Source organism: Pelophylax lessonae, assembly GCF_965119305.1.
Source record: "Pelophylax lessonae genome assembly, chromosome: 10".
In the NCBI taxonomy this organism is placed as follows: Eukaryota; Metazoa; Chordata; class Amphibia; order Anura; family Ranidae; genus Pelophylax; species Pelophylax lessonae.
The window spans coordinates 12,068,688-12,095,765 of record NC_138777.1 but is presented as its reverse complement, the minus strand read 5'-3'; the positions used below and the strand labels follow the sequence as shown (position 1 = coordinate 12,095,765).

The window sequence follows — 27,078 nt, the reverse complement described above, 5'->3', positions numbered from 1 at the left end:
TCCAGCACCGATCCTGCAGACAATACATCCTAATGCACCGTCCACAGCCTCTATTAACACAAAAAGCACTGTAGAGGACATCTGAAAACTGTGAGATTTAGCAGCTTTTTAGTGTAAAAAAATAGAAAAATAAAAAAAAAAACAAGTTTTCCATGTGCAGAAACGTCCAAGAACAAATCATGAGAACGTGTCCCAAGTCCTGAGAATCACGGACAGTTGCAGTAGTCTGGTCACAGTTAGAGGGACTCACCTGTCCTTCTCTGGTGGCTTCTCAGGGAGTGTAAGGTCTCTTCGCACTCCGGGACCCTTTAAATTCCCCAGAAAGATCTTTCCCCGGGTGATGATTGATGCTGAGGAACATCTCTGAAATCAGACGGCTGAAAATAGCTCCTGAGCAGTCCCTGGACTTTTTCCTAATACCGCGATAGAGATGGATAACAATGTGTTCTGGAATTCCACTCAGGATCACAGCTTTCCAGTCTGTCTCATATTACTTAGACCGACGCGCCCTTCGCGGCTGCCCCAAATCGCAGAGGAAACCCCTACAGCGAGGAAAGGGTTAATAATATCCAATAATAGCGCAGCTGTTTTGGGCATTCAGTTCTGGGTGGAATGTAGAAATTATAGAATTCTTTAACCACCTCAGCTCCGGGAAGGTTTTCTCCCCATTAATGACCAGGCCATTTTTTTGCGATACGGCACTGCGTTGCTTTAACTGACAATTGCGCGGTCGTGCAACGCTGTACCCAAATAAAACTGATGTCTTTTTTTTTTCCACACAAATAAGAGCTTTCTTTTGGTGGTATTTGATCACCTGTGTGAGTTTTATTTTTTGCGCTATAAACTATGCATTAGAAAATTACTTATAACCCGCAAACGTACATATTTTTTTTTTCTAGCAGAGGCCCCAGGGAATAAAATTTAGATCGTTTCAATTTTTTATGTCAGCGGTTTTGCAAACGCATTTTTTTTGGGTAAAAAAAAAACTTTTATTAACCACTTGCCGACCGCTCACATTGAGCGTACTGCGGCAAAGTGGTTCGTTATCGTCCAGCGACGTAGTACTACGTTGCTGGACTCCTCCCCCTGTAGGCGGTGCTCGCGCGCCGCCGGAGGCGCGCTCCCGCTGTTTTCATTCACATCGCCGCTGCTCTTCCCCGATCGTCGGGGAATCTAGTTTGGAGATCCGCCCACTTGTGTAAACAGAGCGGGCGGATCTCCTAAGTGACAGGGAGTGACAGATCGCAGTGTTCAGCATAGCTAAACATGCGATCTGTCCCTGACTCACTCAGTCACCCCCCCCCCCACACACGTCAGTAAGCACCAGGCATACATTAACCCCTCCCTCTCCAATAAAATTAACCCCTTCCCTGCCAGTGTCATTTTTACAGTAACAGTGCATATATATAGCACTGATTACTGCAGTAATGTCACTGGTAACCCCAAAAGTGTCAAAAAAGTCAGTCAAGAGTCCGATCTGTCTGCCGCAATGTCGCAGTCCCGCCAAAAAAATCGGAGATCGCCGCCATTACTCGTTAAAAAAAAAACACCAAAAATGACAAAAATCTTTCCCTTAGTTAGTAAACGCAATAACTTTTGCGCAAACCAATCAAAATACGCTTATTGTGATTTTTTTTTACCAAACATAGGTAGCAGAAAACAAATTGGCCAAAAGTTAAAAAAAAATTTGATTTTTACATTTTTTTGGGGGGGAATTTCATATAAAAAAATGTTAAAAATATTGTTATTTTTTCAAAATAAATGCTCTTTTTTTGTTTATAGCGCAAAAAGTAAAAATTGCACAGGTCATCAAATACCACCAAAAGAAAGCTCTGTTTGTGGGAAAAAAAAGGACGTAAATTTCGTTTGGGTACGGCGTCGCACGACCGCGCAATTGTCAGTTAAAGTCGCACAGCGCCGAAGCGCAAAAAGTGGCCTGGACGTAAGACAGCAAAATCCTCCGGTGGTAAAGTGGTTAAAAAACAAAACAAAACACAATAGTTACCCCAATTTTTTGTATAATATGAAAGATGATGTTATGCCAAGTAAACCGATACCTAACATGTCATGCTTTAAAATTGCTACCGCTCGTGGAATGGCAACAAATTACGGTACTTAAAAATCTCCATAGGCGACGCTTTAAACGTCTTTACAGGTTACGGGTTTAGAGTTACAGTGGAGGTCCAGCACTAGAATTATTGCCCTCACTCTAACATTTGTAGCGATACTTCAAGTGTGGTTCAAATACCATTTACATATGCGTGCGCCACTTACGTATTCGTTTGCTTCTGTGCTCGAGCATGGAGGGATAGGGCGCTTTAGATTTTTTTTATTATTATTTATTTTACTTTTTATTTTTAATACACTGTCCCTTTATTTATTTATTTTTATCACTTTTATGTAATATAAACATCCCTTGTAATATAAATAAGGATGACAGCTCCTATTTAGGGAAAGATCTGCCTTCAAAAAGACCCACAATTTCTACCATTAACCACTTAAGCCCCCGGAAGATTTTACCCCCTTCCTGACCAGGGCCTATTTTGCGATTCAGCACTGCGTGACTTTAACGGACAATTGTGCGGTTGTGCGACGCTGTACCCAAATGAAATTGACGTCCTTTTTTCCCACAAACAGAGATTTCTTTTGGTGGTATTTGATCACCTGTGCAATCTTTACTTTTTGCGCTATAAACAAAAAAAGAGCGACAATTTTGCAAAAATAACAATATTTTTCACATTTTTTTATATGAAATTCCCCAAAAAAATGTAAAAATCAAAATTTTTTAACATTTTAGGCCAACTTGTTTTCTGCTACATATGTTTCGTAAAAAAGAAAAATCGCAAAAAGCGTATTTTGATTGGTTTGCGCAAAAGTTATTGCGTTTACTAACTAAGGGAAAGATTTTTGTCATTTTTGTTGTTTTTTTTTTTAACGAGTAATGGCGGCGATCTGCGATTTTGTTTTTGCGGGACTGCGACATTGCGGCGGACAGATCGGACCCTTGACTGACATTTTTTACACTTTTGGGGGTACCAGTGACATTACTAAAGTAAACAGTGCTATACATATGCACTGTTACTGTAAAAATGACACTGGCAGGGAAGGGGTTAACTTTATTGGAGAAGGAGGGGTTAAGTGTGTCCCTATGGGCGTGCTTCTAACTGTGATTGGATGTGGCTTTTCATGTAACAGCAGAGATCTACGGTCCTACATAGCAGGACCGTATGATCTCTGCTGTTACACAAGGGAGATTGACAGACGGCTTTGTTTACATTAGCCGCCTGCCTTTCTCCCGGTGTAACCGACGATCGCGAGTGAGCGGCAGACATCGGGTCCGCCGCTCACACACGCGGGGGAGTCCGTGAGCGAGTGGGAGCGCGCCTCCGGCAGCGCGCGCTCGCTCCCTAGAGCCTCACAGGCTAGCGACGTAATGCTACCTCACTTTGCCTGTGAAGGGCTGACTGCCGACGTAGATAGTCATTAGGCAGTCGGCAAGTGGTTAAAAGCAAAAGATTAAAAAAAAAAAAAATACAAAATTTTCCTCCAGCCTGGACCGGAAGTGACATCATGAAATCGCTTCGGTTCTCCAAGGCCATAGAGTTGATCAAAGAGTGTTAACTCTTTGATTGCTAATGAGAGCAGCCGGCCACACCGTCATATTGTTTCTCAAGCAAACCGACAAACATTAAGCCCAAGAAACACTGGCGAGCAGCCGGTGGGGGTAGTGCCCTTCCTCTGCTTTGGAAACACTTCCAGTGGCTTATGAGACGCTTGGATCTGTTTCATGAAAAAGCCGGCCGCCTGCAGAAAAAAAACACGTTAGCGGGTTTCTGGCTGATATCTTCAGCCGTAATCCCGGTGAACCACTTGCAAACTGCGACGTCAATATACCGTACGTATTGCGGGGGGGGGGGGGGGGGATAGAACTGGGGGAATCCATAGCGGAGAAGGATCTGGGGGAATCCATAGCGGAGAAGGATCTGGGGGTATCCATAGCAGGGAAGGATCTGGGGGAATCCATAGCAGAGAAGGATCTGGGGGAATCCATAGCGGAGAAGGATCTGGGGGAATCCATAGCGGAGAAGGATCTGGGGGAATCCACTGCGGAAGCTGCAGTTTCAAAAGCAAAGTCCTTTCTTGTACATAATTGAAAAATCTATGGATAGACCTTAAAAGAGCAGTGCGTGACAGAGAGCCCAGAAATCTCAAAGAACTGGAAGACTTTTGTAAGGAAGAATGGGCAAAGATACCTCAAACAAGAATTGAAAGACCCTTGGCTGGCTACAAAAAGTGTTTACAAGCTGTGATACTTGCCAAAGGGGGCAGTACAAGATATTAATTCTGCAGGGTGCCCAAACTTTTGCAGACGCCATTTTTCTGTTTTCTGTAATTTTGAAAGTGTAAATGATGGAAATAAAATCTAACTTTTGTTGAATGTCTAATCTGTAATTTGATGCCTTTTGGAGATTTTTCCATCTTTCCTTGGCTTCTTTATGCACATTAATACAAATTTTTACCTGGGGTGCCCAAACTTTGAATCACCACTGTATTAGGAGAGGCATGGACTCCAGAGAGAGAGATATCATTTTTCCCCTGTACAAATCATTAGTAAGACCTCATCTGGAATATGAAGTTCAGTTTTGGGCTCCAGTTCTCAAAAAAGGATAACGGGGAACTGGAGAAAGTGCAGGGAAGGGCAACCAAACTGATAAGAAGCATGGAGGAGCTCAGCTATGAGGAGAGATTAGATGAACTGAATTTATTCTCTCTTGAGAAGAGGAGATGAGGGGGATATGATCTCCATGTATAAATACATAAGGGGGGGGGGGGGTATGATCACCATGTATAAATACATAAGAGGGATATGATCACCATGTATAAATACACAAGGGTGGATATGATCAACATGTATAAATACATAGGGGGGGGGGTAGAATTATCACCATGTATAAATACATAAGGGGGATATGATCTCCATGTATAAATACATATGGGGGGATATGATCACCATGTATAAATACATAAAGGGGATATGATCACCATGTATAAATACATAAGGGGGGATATGATCACCATGTATAAATACATAAGGGGGGGGGATATGATCACCATGTATAAATACATATGGGGGGATATGATCACCATGTATAAACACATAAGGGGGATATGATCTCCATGTATAAATACATATGGGGGGGATATGATCACCATGTATAAATACATAAGGGGGGATAAGATCTCCATGTATAAACACATAAGGGGGATATGATCACCATGTATAAATACATAAGGGGGGATATGATCACCATGTATACATACATAAGGGGGGATACGATCTCCATGTATAAATAAATAAGGGGGGATATGATCTCCATGGATAAATACATAAGGGGTCCATTTAGTGAACTTGGTGTTGAGTTGTTCAATTTAAGGTCATCACAGCAGACAAGGGGGCGCTCTTTACGTCTGGAGGAAAAGAGATTTAATCTCCAAATACAGAAAGGTGTCTTCACAGTAAGGCTCGGTTTCCACTAGTGCGACTTGCGGTGCGACTTGACACATGTCAAGTCGCACAGCAAGTCAAAACCCATTGTTTTCAATGGGGCACGTTTCCACTGCCGCGGCTTCAGTTGCCGCGACCTCAAAAGTAAATCGTGTACTACTTTTGAGCGCGACTTCCCTCTATATATGAGGGACAAGTTTAACTGAAGCCGCGGTTTACTTTTGCTACGAAGTCGTGCTAGAAGTAGCACGACTTCGTAGCCGCACTAGTGGAAACCTAGACTAAGAGCTGTGAAAATGTGGAATAGACTCCCTCCAGAGGTGGTTCTGGCCAGCTCAGTAGATTTCTTTTAAAAAAAGGCCTGGATTCTTTCCTGGGTGTATATAATATAACTGGGTACTAATATTTATAGGTAAAGTTGATCCAGGGAATATCTGATTGCCTCTTGGGGGATCAGGAAGGAATTTTTTCCCTGCTGGAGCAAATTGGATGATGCTTTGCTGGGGTTTTTCCTTCCTCTGGATCACCGTTGGTAGAGGATTGTGTATATTTTTTCCCTTTTATTGATTGAACTGGATGGGACTTATTTTTTTCTTTTTTTTTTTAAACCAGACTAACTATGTAACGATATGACCCGCAGGGCAGGAATCAGTGCGGTATCGTATATCCTATACAGCTCTGCAATCTGCTTTTTCCATTTGTAACTTTTATTGATATTCCAGATTTCTCCCCCAGCCAAGCGAAAATACAAGCTGCCCCCACCCACATGGATAGACGGGCCTCACCGAGGACCTGAAATGCTAAGAAGCGAGGACAGAGCGCAGTGATGGTAAAGAGCAGAGATCTCTAGCAGCTAATCAGTTCTCCATTTTCTGTGGGTTTTCTCAGTAAAGAGAACCTGTCATTTGCCACTGCTGTGTTAAACATAAAAAGTAATGGGTCATACACACTATCAGATTATCTGAAGACTTTTGTCTGTAGACTTACCAAAACCATATAATATGAGGTCAAACCTAAACACTTTCAATTTGTATGCAATCCGGCAGGCCCTTGCACTACATAGAAAAGGTAAATCTGAAGGAAAAAGTCTTCAGATAATCTGATAGTGTGTATGGCCCTTTACACCAGTTGTCTGTCTGTGTACTTGTCAGGACTCAAATTACTGATGCCAGATGGCCAACAAGACAGCTGAGCAAACAGCATTTTCAGAGGCAGAGGCTACCCCCCTCCCCTCCCCATGTTTCTCTCATGCCAGGTTTCCCCTAAAGGTATAGGCTCCAGGGTGGTCATCTTGGTCCTTGTTGTGGCCCTCTGCTTGCTTTTATACGGCCCTTGGTGCACTATTCTTCCCACTGATACGAGACACTATTCTGCTAACTGACATCAATGGGGAACCATTCCTGCCAATGACACCAATGATGGGGCACTATTCTTCCCACTGATGCCAAGGATAGGACACTATACCTCCCAATGACACCAACAATGGGGCACTACTCTTCCAAATTATACCAACAATGGGGCGCTATTCCTCCCACTGATGCCAACGATGGGGCACTATACCTCCCAATGACACCAACAATGGGGCACTATTCCTCCCACTGATGCCAAGGATAGGACACTATACCTCCCAATGACACCAACAATGGGGCACTATTCCTTCCAATGACACCCACAATGGGGCACTATTCCTTCCAATGACACCCACAATGGGGCACTATTCCTTCCACTGATGCCAACGATGGGGCACTATTCCTATCAATGACACCAACGATGGGGCACTATTCCTCCCAATGACACCAATGATAGGACACTATTCCTCCCAATGATGGCGCACTATTCCTCCCAATGACAGCAATGATGTGTTTGCCATTGCAAGCATTATGTTGGATGCTTGTTCTGTTTTAATTGCCACTATTGGCGCTTTTCCACTGTATGGTACGCATTAGAACGGTTCGGTACGGTTTGGTACAGCGGCGCTTTTCCACTACATGGTACGGCTCGGTACGGCTCGTTTAAACAGTACCACCTCGGTTGGGGTTCCAAGCAGGCTGTACCGATACCATATCCCACAATCCTTTGCATGCAGCCTTGATTGTTTGTCACTACTAGCCATTGATTGGTCAGAGAATCGTTGTAATCCCACCCACTTACTACTTTAGTGGAAAAGCAAACTGAGCCGAGTAGAGCCTATACAGTGCTGAAACGTGCCGACTTGTACCACACAGTGGAAAAGCAATCTGGAGCCGAGCCGGTACTTGCAGTGGAAAAGTGCCATTTGACATATCTCCCTAGATCCAATCTGTCCGGACAGCATGATCACCTGCTGACTTGGCACCATCCATAGGCAGGTTCACTCTTCGGTAAGACACAGACATTGAACCGAACACAATTTTACTTCAGCTAAATGCAGTACAGAGGATGTTTTTCCAGTCTTTTGAAGTGCAAGAAGACAATCATTTTTCTGATCCTTGTCTCTGTGAATAACTAACACTGACTGAGGGAACATGGAAGAAATGGAGAGGGTCTAGCTAGCACTAAACAGGAGGGGAGGACAGAGGAAAATACCAAAATCACATTTGTAAACAGGATGTGCTGCCCCAAAACCGCCACTAGATGTCAGCATACTGCAAAACAATAACAACCTAATGAAGTTCAATACAACACAGACAAATTACAGGAAAGTGTAGTAGAAAAATCCTGACCCTGGGGCTGTGTAGATGAGGGGGCAACCCTAGTGTTGTGTATAGATCATTACACCAGCAGCACGGCGCATCACAGCCACTATGTGCAGGGGGTTTGGAGGTAAAAGGATGGCCAGGATATTCAAAGTTAATTCATCTTACCACTTATTGTGAAAAGGTGAGCTTACCCTAGAAGGGTAGAAATGTCTTGTAGAGGTGTCAGCCAATTGATCAGACAAACAGCAATGCGCAACTTAAGGTTTACTGTATTAGTGCAAACTATGACAACGCCAATAAAGTAGTAAATGGGTACATCTAGGAATGAACCAAGTCTGACAGGGCAAATCCCAGCAGACGAGGAAAATTGGGATTTTAATGTGCCCAAAATATAGAAGAAAAACAAGTAATAAAAAATATACAAAATTTTTTTGAAAACAAAATGGTAAAATCAAATATAAAAATACAACATATCAGTGGTGTATCACATAGCTTAACACATCCTACGATGCTGTAGATCGACGCGTTTCGCCCACATGGGCTTTCTCAGGATCCGGATGCGTTATAGAATTTTCAAAATATACACCCTGAATAAAAACAAATAAATATCTCACACGACATGCAACAAGATCTTGAATAATGAGCTGGAATTGGTCTAGGCAGGAAAAAAGATGTGGAATCCCCTAAAGAGTCTTTACCCATGGAGGAATGATGCAATCAAACATGAAGCACAAATAAACTCAAAAGCCAAAAACATATTTTTTAAGCACCCTCTGGACCCGGAGGACCATATCTAATAAAGAAAGGAAATCCCGTGTCAAAAAGAAAATCAATCATCCATCTGCCCCTGCCACAACGGATCGGCCCATTGCGGCAGGGGCAGATGGATGATTGATTTTCTTTTTGACACGGGATTTCCTTTCTTTATTGAATGCTTAATGTTTGATTGAATCATTCCTCCATAGGTAAAGACTCTCTTTAGGGGATTCCACATCCTTTTTCCCTGCCTAGACCAATCAGCCAATTTCCAGTGTGAGATATTTGTTTTTATTCAGGGTGTATATTTTGAAAGTTCTATAACACATCCGGATCCTGAGGAAGCCCATGTTGTGGGCGAAACGCGTCGATCCACCGCATTGTAGGATGTGTTATGCTATGTGATACACCACTGATATGTTATATTTTTTTTTTTTATTTTACTATTTTGTTTTCAATAAAATTTGTATATTTTTTTATGACCTCTTTTTCTTCTATATTTTGGGCACATTAAAATCCCAATTTTCCTCGTCTGCTGGGATTTGCCCTGTCAGACTTGGTTCATTCCTAGATTTATTAAATTTTCAGGGAATCGTGCCAGTATTTTTTAGACAGCTATCTACTCTCCACCCAACTTCCATAGTAAGGGTACGTAACATGCATAAGTGTTAGTTCTCACATAGGCCCGCTAGGTGGCAGCACAATACAAAAAAAGTGTCAAAGACACGTGTCAAACACAAGGCCCGTGGGCCAAATCAGGCCCTCCCGGCCATTACATATGGCCCTCACACCTCTCCTGCAGCTGCAGCACCCCCTTCATCTCAGCCCCCACCTTGTATCATCAATCGGCAGCAGAGAGGACGACAGAACTCTTCCGTCAGATCATACGCCTTTCTGTGCAGTTAGGGATAGGGTCCTCCCTGCCCCCATCTCAGCAGAAAGGAGGACAAAACTACCACAGTCCACAGCACACCCTCATCTCCGCCTCTCTTGGTCTCAGTATTCAGCAGACTCAGGCAGTAGACTCCCACCCTCCTCAGGTCCTCCTCCAGACCTTCCACTTTCTGCTTCCTAGCTCCTACCCCAGCTTCTTCCAGGCAGCAGGTAAGTGAGTGCATACGAGGTTTGGGGACTCTGAATTTCTGATGTAAGGGGAGTGGGGTGCTCTGGACATCTAGTCTTTCAGATACAACCCGCCCGACAACCGTAATGCTGATGTCGCCCACGATTAAATTGAGTTGGACACCCCTGGTCTAAGAGAATAGTGTATAGTAGGCATCTCAAATCTTTCTAAACAAAGGGCAGACTTACTGTGCTTTAGACGGGAGTTAGACCGCAGCCAATGGGAGTAAAAAATGTCCCAGCAACAGTAGGAGGAAACAATGTTCCATCTTTGGTATTAGGGAATTATCAGTGCGCCATCATTGGTGTCAGTGGGAGCAATAGCACCTTATCAATGGTGTCAGTGGGAGGAATAGTGCCCCATCATTGGTGTCAGTGGGAGGAATAGTGCCCCGTCATTGGTGTCAGTGGGAGGAATAGTGCCCCGTCATTGGTGTCAGTGGGAGGAATAGTGCCCCGTCATTGGTGTCAGTGGGAGGAATAGTGCCCCGTCATTGGTGTCAGTGGGAGGAATAGTGCCCCATTATTGGTGTCAGTGGGAGAAATAGTGCCCCTTCCTTGGTGTCAGTGGAAAGAATAGTGCCCCATTATTGATGTTAATGGAAAGAATAGTGCCCCATCATTGGTATCTGTGGGAGGAATATTCCCCAAATGTTGATGTCAGTGCAGGAATTATGGCGCTATTATTGGTGTCAGTGGGAAGAATACTGCTCCAAGGGCCAAATAAAGGCAAGCAAAGGGGGGGGGGGGGGAGCACAAGGAAGTTGGCTCTAGCTGGTAGTCCAGGTAGTTGACCACAGGGATCCCTGGACAGGTTCCACAGAGGGATGGCAGAAGGATTCCCCGGCCTGGATGTCCAAGTAGCATCAGAAATCCAAGGGATGGGTGTACAAGGACATGGCCAGAAGATACAGGCCAACCCTTAGTATTCTGTTGTCAGATGGGATACTGTCCCCTCACCATGACTAGGGCTTAAGATGAAGCTGCTCTTACACTCATCCAGTGGCCCATGTGCTGAGAACAATGGAGGACCCCACACCTGGTGACTACTTTTGGGCCCTGTCACTGCTGTCCAGTCAGGCGCCGTCTCTCTGAGCACCTGACAGTGGGAAACAGTGGAATTTATATCTCCTGGGTGTGTCCTGGAATTGTGGGAGCCCACTGGATTGTGGGAAAAGGAAAAAAGGTTCAGATCTTGAATTAGCAGGAACTAGCATGTCTACTCACAGTTTTTGAAGCACAATTTACACGCGTTTTCATGTGTCACACATAGGGCAGCCCATTCAATCTAGTGGGCTTCCCTATGCACGCTTGTCACCCAAAGGAAGCTCCCGCTTCTTTTTCAGCGACAAGCTTCGCACTATTTTTAAACACGCCTTTTGCTGTGGTTCTGTCTTGCAAAAACCATGCCACAATCACGCCATTTGAGGTGCCTAATGGCAACCACACCTAGGATCACGGTCACTGTATAAGAAACAATATAAAAAGAAAAAGCAAAAGCTGCATACAGCATTGTGGAAATGTAGACTTAATTACCAACGCATTTTAGCACACATTGCCTCAGTGCACAAGTCTTGATAGAGCGCTATAGTTTAAGAAACGTATTTTAGTTTCTTAAGTTGACAATCAAAAAGGACAGATCCTGCACATGCTGATATGCAACAAGTACAAAGAGGAGTACTTCACCAGCCCATGGCGCTGTCCATGTGTTCACCTCCTTTGTTTGTATGTTTTTTTGGCTGAAATGTCCTGGTTGCTGCTGCTCCTCTCTCACTTTACAGATTTGAATAGTTTCTTAAGTTGGTATTTCTAAACAGTTTTTTTTTTTTTCCTAAGCCCCCATTCACACTGGGGCGACCTGTGAGGCGACCTGGTCGCCTCACAGGTCGCCGCAGGTCGCCTCCCATAGGGAAGCTGCGGACCCGTTCTGATAGGAGCGACACAAGTCGCTCCGACTCAGAAAAAGGGTCCGGAGCTTCTTTGGGGCGACCAGGAGGCGACCGCCATAGACTTCAATGTTACGAAGTCCGTGGCGGCCGCTCCGAGGTAGCGGCGCGCTGCTCGCACCGCGACCTCGGAGGTCGCGGTGCGAAGTAGCGTCGCCCCAGTGTGAATGGGGGCTAAATCTGTTTTCACAATCTATATACACTCTTTGTTTTACAACAAGCATTTAGTACATGACAAAGGATTCCCAAAGCACTACGAGATAGCAAAAATTCAGCAAAAAGCATTTCCCTGCTTTTTTTTTAGCAGAGCCACTAGAGAATAAATTGGTGGTCGTAATATTTTATGTTACACTGTATCTGCGCAGCGGTCTTTCAATTGCAATTTAAAAAAAAAAAATACACTTTAATGAATTAAAAAAACAAAACACTAAAGTTAGCCCAATTTTTTTGTATAATGTGAAAGATGATGTTATGGATGGGGGTTTGTCTGAGTCTGTGATTTCTACGCTGTTGAAAGCTAGGAAATCTACTTCTAGGAAGATCTACCATCATACATGGAAGACGTACATTGCATGGTGTGAGTCTCTTGGGGTTCATCCTCCCTCCTTCTCGGTAGATCGGATCTTAACCTTCTTTTAAACAGGGGGTTGAACGGAAATTGGCCTTGAGTACCATCAAAGGGCCAGGTATCAGCTTTGGTGGTCTTTTTCCAATGACCTTTGGCCTCACACTCCCTGGTGCGTACATTTCTTCAGGGTGTCCCAACATTTGGTTCCTTCAGTGCAGGCCCTGTTACCACCCAGGGATCTTAATGTGGTGCTTTCAGATCTACAGAAGCCTCCTTTTGAAAGTATTCGGGAGGTTTCCCCGCTTGCGCTGCTAGGTAGATGACCTTTTTGGTGGCTATCATCTCTGCACGGAGGCTGTCGGAATAGGTGGCGTTATCCTGTTGTTCACCTTATTGGTGATTCACAAGGATAGGGTGGTGCTTCACCCGTCTGTTATTCCTCCCTAATGTGCTCTCTGACGGTCATTTGAATGAAGACATTGTGTTTCCTTCCCTGTGTCCCAGGCTAAACATCCGAGGGAAATTACCTTGCATGCCTTGGATGTGGTCTTGGCAATTAGGGTGTACCTGGCAGCTACGGAGTCTTTTAGGAAGTTAGACTATTTGGGCTCACAGACGGACCTCACAAAGGGTTGTCCGCTTCCTCTGCAACCATTTCCTGATGGATCAGACAAGACGGTGGTTCAGGCCTATTGCATCAGGGGTCAGGTTCCTCCTTTCCCTGTCAAGGAGCACTCTAGGTGCTTATGGTCTCCTGGGCTTTCCGTCATTAGGCATCAGTGACGCAGGTTTGCAAGGTGGCCACCTGGTCGTCAATGCACTCATGTGAGCTCCATGTTACCTGGTTGGCTATGGTTAGCCTTCAGAATTTTTTTCTGCTTTTTTCCCACCCCTCATGTTTTCACACTGCTTTTAGGACGTCCCAGTGGTTAAGAAGATCAGGAGCTGTGTCCGTCGATGAACGAAAAAGAAAATGGAATTTTAGACTTACCATAAAATCTATTTCTCTGATGTTCATTGACGAACACAGCACCCACCCCTCTGTGGAGTTAGCTTTCTTCTGACAATGCTTGTAACAAAACCGTGTGCCTATAGCTGAGAGTGGGAGTATACCCCCTGGGACTGCCCATAGGCATAGTCAAGCTTTGCCTGCCTAGTGTCCTACTACTGTAGGGGGCAGTATAATCCAATGGTTAAGAAGAATCAGGTGCTGTGTCCATCAATGAACGAAAGAAAAGTAATTTTTCTCCTTCACTGATGGGCACTGATGAGGGGGCACTTATGGGCACTGAAAGTTGGCATGGGTAGGCAGCACTGTTGGGCAATGCACTAATGATCAGTGCACTGATTACCTGTAAAGGTCTCCCATGCGAGGAAATGCCGCTGGAGAGGCGAGGAGAGCCGAAGAATGGCTCTTCCGTGTTTAAATGTGACCAGCTGGGATTGGACACAGCCAATCACATGGGTAAAGAGGCGAGTCATCGGCTATTTACTTAGATCAGGTCACACCGTATCCTGGGAACACAGCAGGACCACAATTGCCTCACTGAGTGCCGACACTGGGGCGACGTCATAGGACGCCATCCCAAAAAGAGAGGGGATCACGCCTGCCGTCATTTTACTACACGGCGGGTGGGAGGTGGTTAAAAGCAAAATAGAAGAGAAAAGAAAAAGAAAAAGACATTTTGACTTTAAGATAAAAAAAAAATCCTATCTGTCCAAGAACCAGAAGTGACGTCGGCGGTCGCTCCGGTCCTCCAAAGCAGTGGTCCTCAACTCCGGTCCTCAGGGCCCACTAACAGGCCAGATTTTAAGTATTACCTTGGGGAGATGCAGACTAGAGTACTGCAATCACTGAGCAGCAAATTATATCACCTGGGATGTATTTCAGTTATCTTGCAAACCTGGCCTGTTAGTGGGCCCTGAGGACCAGGGTTGAGGACCACTGCTCCAAGGGCATAGAGCCAAGTGGGCCAAGTGGGGGGTAGCTTGCCCTCACTCGACTTCCTACCTAGCCATCGGCAGCATCGGATCGGTCCGGGGTTTTCTGACAGCTCAGGTAAGCTCAAACGACCGGGAAGCGTGGGGACCTTTCCTGCCGCCTATAAAAGTGATCTCATGGCGAATCCGCCATTGCAACCACTTTTTTCTGAAAGCCGGCCACCTAAGGGAAAAAACAATACCGAGTTATGGCAGCTAGCTGCTGCTATAACAACGGTATTTAACGTGTTACTTAAATGTATTTAAGTAATGATGTACATTCCCAGTTAGGTGGTCGGGAAGTGGAGTGGAACTAAACCCTCCTATCATTTTCAACTAAGGAAGCTGCCATCTTGGCCTCTGTTTAATCTTCAACTACTATGATGCTGCACCTGTGATCAGTTATTACCTTGGCCATTTGATGGTGACAGTTTGGTTGAGCACACAGCCAATGCGACGTGCCAGGAAGGTAACTGTTTTATGTAACTGTTAAATTGATGGGTTTACTTCCGCTTTAAGGTTGTAGCTTTGCCCTCAATCACAGTAAAGCAGCAAATCTAATAATATAACTTGAAGAAAGGTCATCAGAAGATGATTCCAGAAGACAGGAAATCTCCCCAGCCTGGCCAGAATTCATTCTATTCTATTTAATTTTAATAATCAGCTCTATAGTGTACGGAGATCAAATAACAGAAGATCTGAATGTGATGGCAGACACACCAAGCACAGATTATAAGGGGATATTTAGTAACGCTCTAATTTTGTCAGCTGACTCATTCACAGAATTCGGCCGCTATCTCCCCTCGCTAATAATAGACAATGAGAGAGCTCACAGCTCAACCACCAAATCTGTGACCTTTGACTCACTTGTCTGGACTTACCTAGTCACCTTCACATTACTGTCCTCCCAATCAGAGAGAATTCCATGTGCCTACAGAAACCCCACTAAAACACAATTATAGGCTGGCTTTATGAAGAATAAACACATGGTACTTTCCCCCAAATTCATAATTTATTCGGTATACGGTGGAAAAATTATACCACCTAACAATTTTCCAAACTACTCCAGAGGTGAATTGTCCTCATTTGTGATTCCAATTCTCCACATCTGCTAATTACTAGGGAACGAGACTCTCCCTGTTGAATCTATAAAAGCCAAGTCCAACTTATAGACAAGTCTCAACCTTTTACCCCTGAGGAACCCCTGCTAGAACCAATTGTTTGATGGTCAGTGGGAAGACTGTCCCTTACATTTGTGGTTAGTGGAAAGGAAAAAAAAATGCATCCGACATTGGTGGTCAGTGGGAAGAATGTCCCTTACATTGGTGATTAGTGGGTAGAATGCTCCTTACATTGGTGATTAGTGGGAAGAATGCTCCTTGCATTGGTAATTAGTGGAAAGAATGTCCCTTACATTGGTGGCCAGTGGAAAGAATGCCCCTTACAATGGTGATCAGGAGGCAGAATGCCCCTTATGTTGAAGGTCAGTGGGAAGAATTTCCCTTATTGATGGTGGTCATTGAGAAGAATGCTCTTTACATTGGTGAGCAGAGGGAAGAAGGCTTCTTTCACTGGACAGTGGGAAGAATGCCCCTTACATTGGTGGTCACTAAGAATGCCCCCTATATTGGTGGTCAGTGGGAATAATCCTCCTTATATTGGTGGTTAGTGGGAAGAATGTTCCTTACAGTGGTGGTCAGTGGGAAGAATGCCCCTTACAATTACAATGGTGGTCAGGAGGCAGAATGCCCCCTATATTGGTGGTCAGTGGGAAGAATGCCCCTATATTGGTCGTCAGTGGGAAGAATGCCCCTTACTTTGGCGGTCAGTGGAAAGAATGCCCCTTATTGATGGTGGTCAGTGAGAAGAATGCCCTTTACATTGGTAATCAGAGGGAAGAATGCCCCTTATATTGGTTGTCACTAAGAATGCCCCCCTACATTGGTGGTCAGTGGGAAGAATGCTCCCTATATTGGTGGTCAGTGGGAAGAATGCCCCCTATATTGGTGGCCAGTGGGAAGAATGCCCCCTATATTGGTGGCCAGTGGGAAGAATGCCCCCTATATTGGTGGCCAGTGGGAAGAATGCCCCCTATATTGGTGGCCAGTGGGAAGAATGCCCCCTATATTGGTGGCCAGTGGGAAGAATGCCCCCTATATTGGTGGCCAGTGGGAAGAATGTTCCTTACGTTAGTATTCAGTGGGAAGAATACTGCACCTATCCCTTCATAGGCATGCACTGCTCCCAGACACCCTCATATGTAGGGGGCCTTTAAGAAAGGTGGTGTATTCGAGATTATATTTTCCAACAGCTCTCTATTAGGTAAGAATGAGAGGTTTTTTTTTTTTTCCTGGAAACTTCTCTGGAAAGTTTAGGTTATCGCACATTAGTATCCAGAGATATGTAGCCGTGTGTGATGTGGTGAGGAAATATGACATCATGGAGCACATGACAGTGTGAAAATGGACACTTATCTCTGCAGCAGTGAGCCACATTCCTTTGCACGTGTGACTCTTCTGTCCACACCGTACTTGCAGTGCTGACTGCCAAAGACTGAGGGGCCATGCAGAGAAGAATTCTTACAAATACATACACACTGCACTTTATAAATATCCGACAAAAACGCATTGATTGGCGTCTGATCCTTATTCCTGCATGCATACTCTGCAATACAATATGTGCACTCTTAAGAAATAGCGCTCCTTCTTGGCACAGAGGATGGTCTGCCAATAGCAATATACAGCGCTGCCCCTCTGGTGTGCTCACGGAGGTGATGTGGTGACAGAAGTCCCCGCTCCTACGCATTTCGTCATAACCAGTATATCATCAGGTGGCGATAGTCACCTGAGAAATTGATGTACATTTGCATTTCGAGGATTTGGAGCACTTTATGATGGACTTTGTGTACTGTTGTGAAGCAATTTTATGCTCAGGCTCTTTAATTATATGTTATTTATATATTTTTTTCACTTATTTCACCGTGGATACACATTGGATGCATTTGGCATTTATTTAGTTATGGAATTTGTAAAGTTAGGTAAAGCTCTTTTAAAACCAAGGTTTATTGTATGGTGTGTATATGGATATATCTGATTGAGAGCTGCAGCGACTCAAGTACCACATATTATATTCTTTTGCCCGAGTGTCTTAGATTTGTTTTGCAACCCTAAAGCAGAGCTCCAGCCCCCCACCACCAAAAAAATGTAAAGTCAGCAGCTACAAATACTGTAGCTGCTAACTTTTAATATTAGGACACTTACCTGTCCAGGGAGTCCACGATGTCGGCACCCAAAGCCAACCCGTCCATTGGCTTCGGGTGCCGACATCCTTACTTAGGGAAACAGGAAGTGAAGCCTTGTGGCTTCACAGTTTGTTTCCTACTGCGCATGCGCGAGTCTCACTGCACTCTTTCAAAGGTCCCGCTATCTTCTGGAACATCTGTGTGTCTCCCAGAAGACAGCGGGGGGGAGGGAGGGGCCGCAAACGATGTAAGTCACCGTGGCGCCCTTACGCAGAAGTGGGAGCGGGTACCTGTTTTTGACGAAAGGTGCCAAGTGTGGCACCGGAAGGGGAGAGGAAGAAGCGTAGCTTCCCTATCTGGGTAGAACTCGGCTTTAAAAGCGGAGATCCAGCCCCCTCACCAAAAAAATAAAAAGTCAGCAGCTACAAATACTGTAGTTGCTGACTTTGAATATTAGGATACTTACCTGTGGAGAGATCCCGCAATGTCGGAACCCCAAGCAATTTTTCAATCAGCTCTCAAGTGCTGCTGCTGCCATTCCTTGTAAGGGAAACCGGCAGTGAAGCCTTGTGGCTTCACAGCCAGCTCCCTATTGCGCATGCGCGAAGAGCGCTGGGCTTTGCGTATGGCCCGGGGGCGTGGGAAGGAGGAGAGGGGTCAAACTTCCCAGGGACCTTGCCGCGGCATGGTAAAACGTCTGTCGCTGCAGAGACATATAGTAAACAATTGTTCCCTATGTCCCCTATTCATACTGCAACGCAGTCTAGCGCTGCAGCATGCTGTTATAAAATTCAGAGAGGCTGCATGTTAGCGCAGTGCACCGACCCGAATCGCAATGCAATATCAGGCAACGCAGCGCATCACAACACCCGACATTGCAGTGAATAAAGTGTATGCGTTATACAAATCAAATAAAGTTTATACAAAACAAATAAGGAAGCAGTGTGATCCGCTTAATCGTGCACCACACTGCTCCCCAACACAGCCGGCGACGGAGAGCTGTCGCAGCGGTAAAGCGCTGCAGCAGCTCTCATTACAGCATGAATTCTTCCTCAACCAAGCTACTGATTGGTCAGCACATCAGGACTTAGTAATCGTCTGGGGGGAGCAATGTGACCAAAGCCCTACCAATCCAAAATAACAATTCTAAAACCCGGACCCTGCTGAACAAAGAAGGCAATAAGAAAACAAGAAAAAAAAGGTGAAAATAGACAAAAGAATTTTATTTTGGACAAAAAATATTTCCAATTAATTCCAATTTTTATATAAATAACGAGTTTCCTTGCCATAATTTCATTTTAGTTTGATACAGGCTGTACAGGAAAAAAAAATTCTTTGCACAAACAAGAATTAAACCCTCCCCCAGTATGGCACCCATATTTATCACAGTATGTTCAATGTGCAAATTTCTAATACACTGTGCAGATAGGACTGAACATTACAATTCGTGTGCGCAATAACAATGTGTATTTCTTAGGACAATAAAAAGGACACCTTGGATAAATATATAGATTTGTTCTACTAATGCTTTAGAGAAGATTGTGGATTTAAGAGGAAAAAAAAAACGAATGAAAAAAAAAAGAAAAAAACAAAAAAAAAAAAACAAAAGAAAAAAAAAACTTTAGAGCATTTGAGGCTCAACTAAAGTAATAAATGAAACCTTTACTAGAATGAAGGTTTGGCAAGTTTTTCACATTTTTTTTTTTGCAGGCTAGCTGTTCATCAACAATGATGACTGCAATTTCACAAATATCTGCAGATTCTCCCTCCCTATCCGTTAGCCACATGTTATGTCATGTCTGTTATTATTTAGTCTGTGCCAAAAGATTACGCTAAGAGCAACTGTAAAGCAACACTCACCATCTGGCACTATTTAGCAGGAAGCAAATATGGCCACCCCCTTAAATATTTACAAACAATAAACAGAAATAAAGTTTATAAAACATTAACACACATTGATATGATAATTTACATTAGTAAGCAGAGCTTAAAAAAAAATAAAACAAAGAAAGAAAATACAAAACAAACCTACAGGTTCCCTTTAAGAACACTGCATTAAAAATAATACTAATAATTTTGGGTTTGGGGTGTAAAGCGGAATATCAATTTAGAATGTATGGCCTACCCAAATAAGGTAGCCTTAAATATTGAAATAGCAGTTGGAGGCAGTGGAAATGCCCAACCACAATCAACCCCAAGTAAATGCACACTTCTAACCATAGCTTGGAATATAGGTGGTGGGGAGACTGGCTGTATACTGTATTTTGGGGGCCAAAAAATCAAGGCTAGTCATCAGAGGTCATCATCGTGCCAAACATTTTTTGACCTGGTTATCTTCTATTGCATTGGTCTCCCAACTGCGGCCCAAAGCCCAGATGTGGCCATTTGCTTGCGTTTATCCAACCCTTGGGGCACCATTTCATCCACCGATACCAACAAGGAAGCATAATTCACCCCAATGACACCAACGATGGGGCACAATTCTTGCCAATGACACCAACGATGGGGCACAATTCATCCCAATGACACCAATGATGGGGCACAATTTTTCCCATTGACACCAACGATGGGGGACAATTCTTGCCATTGACACCAGCGATGGGGAGACAATTTTTTGCCATTGACACCAGCGATGGGGGGAAAATTCTTGCCATTGACATCAACGATGGGGCACAATTCTTGCCATTGACATCAACGATGGGGCACAATTCATCCCAATGACACCAACTAAGGGGCAGAATTTTTTTCCAATGACACCAACGATGGGGCACAATTTTTCCCATTGACACCAACGATGGGGGACAATTCTTGCCATTGACACCAATGATGGGGGGACAGTTCTTGCCATTGACACCAACGATGGGGGGACAATTCTTGCCATTGACACCAACGATGGGGGGACAATTCTTGCCATTGACATCAATGATGGGGCACAATTCATCCCAATGACACCAACTAAGGGGCAGAATTTTTTTCCAATGACACCAACGATGGGGCACAATTTTTCCCATTGACACCAACGATGGGGGACAATTCTTGCCATTGACACCAATGATGGGGGGACAATTCTTGCCATTGACACCAACGATGGGGGGACAATTCTTGCCATTGACACCAACGATGGGGGGACAATTCTTCCCATTGACACCAATGATGGGGGGACAATTCTTCCCATTGACACCAACGATGGGGGGACAATTCTTCCCATTGACACCAACGATGGGGGGACAATTCTTCCCATTGACACCAACGATGGGGGGACAATTCTTCCCATTGACACCAACGATGGGGGACAATTCTTGCTATTGACACCAACGATGGGGGGGGGGGGTCAATTCTTCCCATTGACACCAACGATGGGGAACAATTCCTCCCACTGACACCAAAGATGGGGCATTGTTTTCCCACTGACGTTGGGACCTTTTCTACTCCTATTGGCCACAGTCAGGCCCTCCTATAGTCTAATGGACAGTAAACTGGTCCTCGATTTAGAAAGTTTGGAGACCCCTGTTCTATTGAAAGACAAACTGCTGATCTGATTCATCGTATGTATATTTTTGGATACTTTTCTAATATTTTGATTTCCAAGTCCCACACTTGGTGATGAAGTCCCAAGGTCCAGAACCTTTAGAACCACTCCAAGATTGGTCAGGGTTTTCCTCTATTTATAGTCTTGGGTGATCTGAATATCATTTAATATATATATATATAAAAATAACTATCTTGGTATTAACATGTTTTTTTGTTACTTTTTTAATCTTCTGATCTCCAGGTCCCACACTAACATTGTGGTGTAGGCCATGGTCCAGCACCTTTAGAACTGCTCTAAGACTGGTCAGGGTTATCTTCTATTAAAGTCTCAGCTGATCCAAATATATCTATATAAACTGATCTTAACATGTCTTTTGGTTACTTTTCTAATCTCCAAGCCCTTCTTTAACATGGCAGTAGAGAACCTAGGTCCAGGTCTTTTTAGAGTAGCAAACCTTTGCAAAAGGGTAATAACTAAACATCTTCTGGCCCAGCTCTTGGCAGGGGCTCATTTATAAATGTAATGAAAATTTGATCTCCTTCAAAAAGTTGTGAGTGGAAATAAGGAGGCGTAGGCGTATAAAAGTGTCCACTCTACAGCCAAGTTATGCTCCTCCAGCAAGCACTGTCATAAAATGCATACCAGCTGCAGAGGTTTTGAGGAGGCCTTCTAATGCTCGTGCAGAGAAGGCCGAAGAAGACATTTACAATGTCTGATTCTGCCTCTATCACATTTTTTACCCCAGTGGAACCCTATTTAATAATTTCCAGAGCTCAAGGAACCCCTGCTTCAACCAATTTTATTTGGGGACAAGAGTGGGAGAAATGCCCTGATCAGTTGGAAGAATGCTATAAAGAGCGACGGTGTCATGCTGTTGTAAAGTTGCAAAGTGGTGTAGGCTTCGGAACTACGCAGGAATCCAATCACCACAAGCTCATAAACCCCCTACCAACCTCTAGAGCAGGGGTAGGCACTTTGGCTCTCCAGCTGTTGTGGGACAACAAAGCCCATCATGCCTGTGGCTGTCAGAGTATTGAAATGTCTCATGGAATTTGTAGTTCAGCAACAGCTGAAGTGCTGATGTTTGTCTACAGGAACCCTGGTTGAGAATAGCTGGTCAAACTGAAGCAACGTGAAACCCGTAAATCATAGCTGCACCCATGTCCACCCAGTCATTTTCCCCATTAATCATTGGGAGGCATTAAAACGTTAAAGAAAATGAATTTCGAATGCTTAAATAAAGAATAAAAAAGTATCAAAATTGGCATAAAACGTAGTAAAAATTTTTATAGGCGAATACAAAATGGTGTGGGCTTTGCTGCTAATAGTAATTCTACTTCAAGTCAAGAAATAAGTCGCAGTGCCCTAGACTGGGCTAAGAGGACCTGTAAGGCTGTTATGGAACTCCCAACAGCCAATGGCAGAGGCCCCCCAAAATTGCCCTGCTGATTTGTTTCCCCAAGCTGTTCCTGAGAGTTTTCACATGATATTTGGATCTGAGCATCCTACAGATTTAGGCAATTAGCCCTAAGACCGTAAAAACAAGGAACAGATCTTAGGTTAATCATCTCCACCCACATCAAGTTTTCTTTGCGATACATAAACAGGTCCCTGAGATCCTTCGTTAGGAGTAGAGGACATGATCGGTGAAGAGGTCAGACCCCCTGGGGTGCGGAAGAAGTTGTCCTTCAGTGGTTGAGATCCTTTAGGAGTGAGGGGAACCCCAGCCTGTAGAAAGACAAGAAAAATACATTTAACCACTTGCCTACTGGGCACTTCTACCCCCATTCCTGCCCAGGCCAATTTTCAGCTTTCTGCGCTGTCACACTTTGAATGACAATTGCGCAGTCATGCAACATTGTACCCATATGAAACTTTTTATCATTTGTGAAGGAATATTTATCCTCCATTTAGTTTTTTCAACTCCATTTTGTTCCCTCGACTCCATCTCATTACTAAAACCCTAGACTCAGCTTAATTAACCACTTAAGCCCCGGAGGATTTGGCTGCTAAAAGACCAGGGGGTATTTTGCGATTCGGCACTGTGTGACTTTAACGGACAATTGCGAAGTCGTGCGACGCTGTACCTAAACGAATTTGACGTCCTTTTTTTCCCACAAACAGAGCTTTCTTTTGGTGGTATTTGATCACCTGTGCGATTTTTTGATCACGCGCTATAAACAAAAAAAGAGCGTAAATTTTGCAAAAATAACAATATTTTTCACATTTTTTTTATATGAAATTCCCCCCCAAAAAAGTAAAAATCAAAATTTTTTAACATTTTCGGCCAATTTGTTTTATGCTACATATGTTTGGTAAAAAAAAAATTGCAAAAAGCGTATTTTGATTGGTTTGCGCAAAAGTTATTGCGTTTACTAACAAAGGGAAAGATTTTTGTCATTTTTGTTGTTTTTTTTTTTAACGCGTAATGGCGGCGATCTGCGATTTTTTTTGCGGTACTGCGACATTGGAGCGGACAGATCGGACCCTTGACTGACATTTTTGACACTTTTGGGGTTACCAGTGAGATTTCTACAGTAATCAGTGCTATATATATGCAGTTACTGTAAAAATACACTGGCAGTGAAGGGGTTAACTTTATTTGAGAGGGAGGGGCTGTGTGTGTCCCTAGGGGCGTGATTCTAACTGTGATTGGCTGTGGCTTGAGGTGTAGTTACACTGATCAACGGTCCTACATAGTAGAACCGTATGATCAGTGATTCTACACAGACGAGAATGACAGGCAGCTTGTTTACACAAGCTGCCTGCCTTTCTCCCTCTCCCCCGATGATCGCAGAGTGAGCGGCGGACATCGGGTCCGCCGGTCACACGCGCGGGGGGGGGGGGGGGGGGGGGGTCCGTGACCGCGCGCTCGCTCCCCAGAGCCTCGTGGGCTAGTGACGTAAATATACGTCACTTTGCCTGTGAGGGGCTGACTGCCGCAGTAAATCTACTGACGGCAGTCGGCAAGTGGTTAAAAAGCCTATCTAAGTAAATGTCCTTGAAATTTTCCAGGACGTTATGCTTTGTGGTCAAACTGACCCTTAGAGCAAGTTTGTTTGAAGTAACTAATTATGTCTTATCTTAACCCTTAGAACAAGTCTGATGTAATGCCAATTATACTCTATGCCTTATTTTAATTAACTCACATGTAAGTGCGTGACTTGAAGCACGTAATGGTAAACTGCTATTCCTGTATCAATTCTATGTATAATCTCTTGGAAAGGGACTTTCCCTTTTACTTTCTCTGTAAAACGTTCTTTACTGTCTGAATAAAACTGAGCATTCTGTGACATCGTACCTGCTGCCTCTGTGTCTCATTGAGTGCTCCCAGATATCTGAAGGAACTTTGATGCCTAGGGCCATGCGAGTCTGGATTATTGCCAACAATTTGTTTGACACAAATAGAGATTTATTTTGGTGGTATTTATTCACCACTGTTTTTTTTTTATTTTTTGCTAGATAAATGATTACCGAAAATTGTTCTAAAATTTTTCAAACCAGTAATTTTTCTCCTTCACTGATGTGCGCTGATAGACGCCACTGATTGGCAGCACTGGTGGGCATTGTTGGGAGTGCACTGATTATCAGTGTAGGTGTCCCTTTCAGAGAAGCCAGTTATTGGCTCTCTTCTCCTCACGCTGGCAGCATGAGGAAAGGAATGCCGGTAACCAGCTAATATATACATCCGTGATCAGCTGTGACTGGACACAGCTAATCACATGTTAATGAGCCGCTGATTGGCTCTTTACCTCAATCTGTGATCAGCAGTGTCCTCCAGACACTGCTATCACAGAGTGCGCCGCCCGCGCTGGGCACAATCATGGGACGCAGCCATATGTCAGCGTCCTAGAACTAGCCGGCCATGCTGTATCGGTCATTCGGCTATAGCGCAGTCGGCAAGTGGTTAAAGATGAAGTCTGATCTGCTTATGTTTTTTGCCTTCCCTGGCTCCCCTCTACTCATAAAGATGCTATTTAAAGTTATTAAATTAAACCTTTCCATTTTTATTATTACTTTTTTTAAGGCCCATTGACATCATTGGATCTCGGCTTCTCTAAGGATTGCAGACCGATCATGAGCAGTATGCAATGCATGCCTCAGTACTCAGTTCAAGAGCCTTCAGCCCTGATGTAAGCAGTGGGTTTGCTCCTGGGTTGGGGGGGATTTACGCAAATATCAAAATGCCTTGATGGATGTCAGTCTGAGAGACCCTAGGCAGGCTGTATTAGCAAACAGACCACCCTAGGTAACCCCCCATGTGTGATGCTGAGTCTCCATAATAAAACGACATTGTCCATTCAAGACTACAGGTGACAACACTGCTGCACTATTTCAATGCAGAAGGAACTGAGTTGTCACCCTGTTACAAAAAGTAGAAAAAAAAAAAACAACATAAAAAAATGATGTACTGGGAGGATCAGCACATAATAAAACACAATTGTGTTAATTCTATTGAAAGGCTGCATCATATATCTATTTTTTTTAGTCCAGAGTTCTATTTTAAAAGGCTTGTACTTTGCACTATAGGTTTTTTTTTTAAATCATAAAGTTTTATTGAGAAAACTCACACCATTACAACAATCACATAAACAGTAGCTATAACCATATAAAGCATTACTTATACCAACATTAAGAGAAACAAATTCAATCCAAGTCACACGGCACAGAAAACACCATACATATAGAGTGCACCCGCACCCACCCCATTACCTCTAGGCAATTATACTGAAGCTGCCAATCTTGGAATACATAGAGTTAGGACAATAAACGATCCATAATGAGGTCATTAGGGGCCATTCCCGGGCAGTTCAGCCAGGCTCCCCATATTTTAGAAAACTTTTGTGGAGAGCCTCTATGTTGGTAAATAACCTTTTCCATACGGAGAGTACCACCCATGTGCTCCAGCCACATCCCATAAGTAGGAGGTTCTGGTGCTATCCAATGTCGCAGGATAAGCAGTCGGGCCTGGAACAGAGCTCGAGTGGCAGTCTCCCTCAAAAACCTGTCCTCCACTACTAGGTCCAGTATGCCCAAAATGCAGTGTTTAGGGTCTACAGGGATGTCCACCCCCAGGGCCCCGTTAATAGCCGATCGCACAGCTGACCAGTATCTGTGCAGCTTCGGGCATCTCCACATTAAGTGAATCAAGTCCCCCACTTCTCTCCGGCACCGGCCACAAAGGTCGTCTGGCACTATAGGTTTAGAGCAGCCTTTTTCAACCAGGGTGCCTTAGCAAAATGCCTAAAAATTACCCAAAATTTGTATAGAGGCTGGCATGTGGATGAACCTGCCTTTTAGTTACGCAAAGCCACAGGTTTTCATTGTGCACCATTACAACCTTCTAGCTGCCGGCGTCCTAACGACCAATGGCATCGTCAGTTGATATGGAGGATGACAGTCACCTACATAGCAACTTAGTTTGACCCTCCCCTGCCCATCTCCATCAGCGTTGGGGTCACAGTTGGGGTTAAGTGATGGAGAAAAACTGAGGAGGGGGGGGGGGGTGGAGAAACATTGGAATACTAGTCAGTACCAGTTTGCAAAAGTGTATTTGCTATGGAAGAATAAATCGTCTCTAACGCTGGGCTTGCTACTTGTGTGGATGTTGCGGCATTCTGTATAACTATTAGAATTGTTTTTACATTTTATAATGGGGTGCTTTGAGACTATCCATAATTTTTCAAGGGTGACTCGAGATTGTTCATAACTTTTAAAGCGTGCCTTTACTGAAAAAAGGTTGAGAAAG

General features: G+C 44.1%; 2 protein-coding genes across 2 annotated transcripts in view; both read right to left on the bottom strand.

The window, feature by feature from the left end:
- Positions 1–395, bottom strand: part of CSRP3 (cysteine and glycine rich protein 3) — an 18,964-nt gene extending 18,569 nt beyond the window's left edge. Inside the window, exon 1 of the mRNA XM_082270677.1 lies at positions 251–395. The gene's annotated coding sequence lies outside the window, so the exon portion shown is untranslated. The remainder of the gene's footprint in view (positions 1–250) is intronic.
- Positions 396–22,785: 22,390 nt separating this feature from the next.
- E2F8 (E2F transcription factor 8) overlaps positions 22,786–27,078 on the bottom strand; it is a 41,080-nt gene continuing 36,787 nt past the window's right edge. The window contains exon 12 of the mRNA XM_082271087.1: positions 22,786–23,057. Coding sequence (XP_082127213.1) covers positions 22,890–23,057 — 168 coding nt within the window. The 3' untranslated portion in view covers positions 22,786–22,889. The remainder of the gene's footprint in view (positions 23,058–27,078) is intronic.